This window comes from Lactuca sativa, chromosome 2 (genome assembly GCF_002870075.4).
Source record: "Lactuca sativa cultivar Salinas chromosome 2, Lsat_Salinas_v11, whole genome shotgun sequence".
Lineage (NCBI taxonomy): Eukaryota > Viridiplantae > Streptophyta > Magnoliopsida > Asterales > Asteraceae > Lactuca > Lactuca sativa.
In genome coordinates, this window is record NC_056624.2 from 159,175,916 (window position 1) to 159,180,832 (window position 4,917).

General features: G+C 33.7%; 1 protein-coding gene across 1 annotated transcript; it reads left to right on the forward strand.

Moving 5' to 3' along the window:
- The first annotated feature begins 1,024 nt into the window (after window positions 1-1,024).
- On the forward strand, window positions 1,025-4,297 carry LOC111916057 (cysteine-rich receptor-like protein kinase 2). Its single transcript, XM_023911706.3, has 8 exons — window positions 1,025-1,618; window positions 1,922-2,319; window positions 2,424-2,546; window positions 2,660-2,790; window positions 2,954-3,164; window positions 3,249-3,480; window positions 3,580-3,739; window positions 3,902-4,297. Exons 1-8 carry the CDS (start codon window positions 1,206-1,208, stop codon window positions 4,202-4,204), a joined length of 1,971 nt encoding a protein of 656 aa, XP_023767474.1. The 5' UTR covers window positions 1,025-1,205; the 3' UTR covers window positions 4,205-4,297.
- The last annotated feature ends 620 nt before the right edge of the window (window positions 4,298-4,917 follow it).

Sequence of the window (4,917 nt, forward strand, 5' to 3'; positions counted from 1 at the left end):
TGAACTTAAAGCACTACTTTTATATATAAAAGAAATTGAGGATATAATTAGCATTAAAACCAATAATATTGTAGAAAAATAAAGAGATATTAAGTTACAAAATAGTTAATTTTCAAATGGCTTTTGCTTGCCATAATGCAACAAAAGAAAATTTGCATATTCTAATAAGATAAAATATATATGAATTTAATTACTAAAATAATTAAACGTCTAACAAAGGGCTTTTAGTCTAACGATATCAGGTGGTGTCTTTTTTTTTTTTTTTGAGATCGCGGGTTCAAGTCTCATTTAAGAAATATGTGGATTTAGGAGTAGTTTAAAGTAGATTAAATTTGCAGTAAAAAAAGGGAAATTAAATAATCTAACCATTTTTGAACATATATTTGAAGAAAATAACCAAAAGTTAGTTGTTTTTAGTAAATATAATCACTTTGTCCGGAATGGACATTTTGAACCACGAAAAAACACTTTTTTGACCGATTCCGTCATGACATTTTAGATTCCAGACCAACATTCAATATTTCGGACTTAAATTTTGGATTTCAAAAAAAAAAAATCTTTATTTCAAGAAAAAATTCAAAATCCAAAGAACAATTATGGAAAAAAAATCATTTTGTACTTAAAATTAACAAAAAGTTAAACAAGTATAATTATATGAATTATATACAGTCACATCAAACATTTCAAAATGTATGATTCAAAATTCAAAAAAAACAATAAAAATATTTTTTGGAAAAAAAAACTCCGAGGATATAAACAATATTCTCGAATTAGACATTTCGGAGAAAATAGTTATTTTTTAAAAAATAGTTTTTTTAAAAAAAATAAAAAAAAATGATTGTTTTTTTTTTTAAATCTTATTTAATGATTAGATTACTTAGCTTAAAATATAATAATAATAAGAATAATAATAAAAGTTTCAAACTCAAAACAAGACGCACTTTGTCCTCGCTGGATGAGGAGTTTCATTTCGCGCACAGAAGAATTCGTCAACCTACTAAAATAATCACTACCCAAATATCTATCTGTTCGGCACCCGCTATTGACCAGTGGAAAATGACATTTTGAATTGAATTTCCCCTGAAACGACTTTCTCCTCTCGTCTGCTATATCATTTTAGCAATATTTTTCTTCTTTCATTACCCAAACTTCAATTATATACTAAAGGAGAAACCCAGATAGCAGAAAGAAGTACAAAACCAGAGATGAACCTGAAACAAATGGAAAAAAGCTTGCTCTCATGGCGGCTGGCTTGTCTGATGGTGGTGATGATGTTCCTTTCCATGGCAAAGCCTGTGACATCACAGACATCTAGTGATAGAAATAGCACTCTGATGAGATATTATTGTAGTCAATATTTCGGTATGAACGAAACCTATTTCTACCAGAATCTCAACACCACCCTTTCTAGCCTCCGCCGGCAGCTGTTGGTGAACCGTGTACGCTATGCTCTTGCACGTACTTTGCTCAATGGAGAGTCCGTTTGGGGCCTTGCTTCATGCCGGGGATATGTCTCCAACACCAATTGTGTTGCTTGTTTTGACTATGCTGTCTCTCAGTTGAGAGTTTGTGGGCGTGGCAATGGAGCTCATGCTTTTTACAATGACTGCGATGTCAGGTGCTTATTATGCTCTTTAAATTTCTTCTTATTCAGTTACTTGTATAGTTGTATATGACTTTGTTTAATTTCGTTTTCGATTTTTCATGCAATCCATCTATTATGCAATTTTTCTATAGATGAAAATTAGTAAGAGAGATTTGTTATTACTTTGTTTTCTAACGAAATACTCCATCTCCAAATGGAAAAGTCAACTTCACAAACTTTATATTTCAAGTTTTAAAGTATTAATTTCAAAGATAAATTTAATGTTTCTAAATTATTCATCCTCATCAAAAAGGTATAAATATACTTTTAATGTAGGTACGAGAATAATAACTTCTATGCGGATGCCAACATTCGGGCTGGTATAGTAATATGTGGTAATATAACATCGCCGCAGCAAACAGAGTTCAGAAAAACGGTAGAAGGATTGATATCAGATCTTCGAACAGCAACACCAAGAACATCAGATTTTTATGCAGCTTCCACAAGGGCTTTACCTGATCGTTCTGGAACAGTTTACGGAATTGCTCAATGCAATCAAAACTTAAGCCAAAGTGTTTGTGAAGATTGTTTGAATTCAAGATATAGTTCTTTAGATGATTGTCTTCCCAACACTAATGGTCGAGCTATTGACAATGGTTGTTTTATGAGGTATTCCAGCACTCCGTTTTTTGGGCAAAACCAGACAACTAATATCACACCTCTCCTTTGGGATGGTGAGATCTCTACTCTTTTAAAAGACAACCCTTTTCAAGTTATTGGGTTTAAACATTAAACTATTGTATTGATGAATATTTATTTTCATATCTACGCTATATAGGAAATTCAAACAACAAGAGATCCATAATTGGGGGAGTCGTTGGAGGTGTATGCCTTCTTTTGCTTGTTCTTGCATTTGTCTTATGGCGTCTTAGATCAAAAAAGACAAGTCGTAGCCAACAAGGTATACACCAGATTCAGAATTTAGCTAGCATGAAATTCTGTAATTAAGAAATGTTTATTTCTATCAACATATTCCTGATCTGTTCCCTTAATTTTTTGTTTCCCAATCTCAAGATAAATCAACTGGATCAACTGAGTTGTTACAAGGTCCAGCAAGATATAGCTACAATGATTTAAAAGTAGCCACAGAAAACTTTAGTGACGATTACAAAATTGGAGGTGGGGTGTTTGGTGAAGTATATAAGGTAATACTTGAGGTTGAAAGTATAGTATTTATTACTAGAGTACTAACATAAATGTATTTTTTAGAAGATAAAGTGTAATAACCGGCATTTGATGCATGAACCCATGATTGACAGTATAGTCATTTACTTCACTTCACTGTTTGTATATGGTAATGTTATGCAGGGCACTCTAAAAGATGGGGAAACTGTTGCAATTAAAAAAACAGTTATGGCCTCCACTAGAGGAAAAATACACTTTGATGATGAACTTAAGATCATTAGCAATGTTCATCATCGGCATCTTATTCGACTTCTTGGATATTGTAGCAAAGGGCCTCTTTTATTTCTTGTCCACGAGTTCATGGACAATGGTAGTCTTGATCAATTCCTTTATGGTAAGTTGAAGCATCTTATTTAGCTTATGAGTTCTTTGAGTTGATCTCCATTTTGCATCTGCTGAAGTTACTTTTTATGGACAGGTGACAAATCAAGGAATCTAAGTTGGAGACAGAGGTTTGAGATTATCTTTGGGACAGCAAGAGGTCTTGCATATCTACATGAACAGTATCATGTTACAATCATTCATAGGGATATAAAAACGAGCAACATTCTCCTTGATGATGAACTACAGCCTAAAATTGCAGATTTTGGGTTGATAAGGCTCCTACCAGAAGACAAGACTCATCTTAGCACCAAACTGGCAGGGTCTTTGTATGTTTAAATGAATGCATATAAATTTTCTCCCAACTCTTACTTCTCTTGTTCTCCTGATCAAAATTTGTCCCTAATAAATATGTTAAATCTTACCAGGGATAGTGGTTATGTAGCACCAGAATATGCCATTCATGGGCAGTTGTCTGAGAAAGTGGATACATACAGCTTTGGTATTGTGGTCCTTGAAATCATTAGTGGTAAAAGGTGTGACGATGTCATAGATGATAAATCAGTTAATCTAAGCCTCCTTGATCATGTAAGATTTGTAAAGTCAAGGATCAATGATCTTTTACAGTGTTGCTTTCTATTCTTGTTTCTTAGTTGTGGTCCATTAAGTGATGCAGTGATTTATTATATGAAGATATCATAAACTTGGTTAAGTCTTAGTTAACTTTTATTCTATTATTGTGTATGATAGGCTTGGAATCTATACGAGAATGGAACACATGTGAATCTAATTGACAACAGGCTAGATGCTAGTGAATATGCAGCAGAAGATGTAATGAAGATCATAGAGATAGCGTTAATGTGCACTCAGTCACAGGTTTCTGCAAGGCCGGCAATGTCTGAAGTGGTTACGCTTTTAAGTGACAAATCTGTAGATGAAATACCACCAGTAAGATCTACGTTTCACGAAGATGATATAAAGATTCCAATTGATACCTCGATATCATTGTCCTCTAATGCCACTGCCTCCACTGTTCAAGTTTCTGGCCGTTAAAACCTCATTTTATACACCATTACTGGTTTTAAATTGTATAAATATATATAATAATATAAGGGTTATAAAATCACTTGACTCTTATTTTATGTATTGACGAGTTTATATAGTACAAGGATATGCAATAGGGAAAAGATATGGTTTTAACAAACTCTCATAAATTACATGAAATACAATAATTATCAAATCCTATCCCTAACACCCCCGCCAAGCGTAGAGGTGGAGGACAAACACATACCTTCGCACACAACTATTCAAATAGAGGGCGCGGTAGAATCTTTGTAAAAATGTTTGCTAGTTAAAATGTGCATATTGGTATGAAGTGGGTGTACAGACAGTCGGAAGAAACAAGTTCACAAATAAAACTTTAATAAATGTCAATTTGCTTGGTGCATTTATGAGAGATAAGAAAGAGAGCAATGTGATTGAGAGCATTCCATATGTCACACAACAATGTTAGTTAGTCGATCGGGAGGCAAGGCAAGATGTTTGCGAGGAAGGTGTGTAATTTAGACCATTCCAGTAGCGATATTTTCCATAGTGTGATCTTTAGACTCACAATTACAACGGGAAATGATGAGGTTTATTTTTAGCACTCCAAGACACAAGAACCACCAAGGAAGATAGATGGTCGTATATGGAGCGTCTAGTTTCAATACAATGAGCCTAATCCGCATCTGAGTAGCCAATAAAACAGGACGTATTGGGATGTG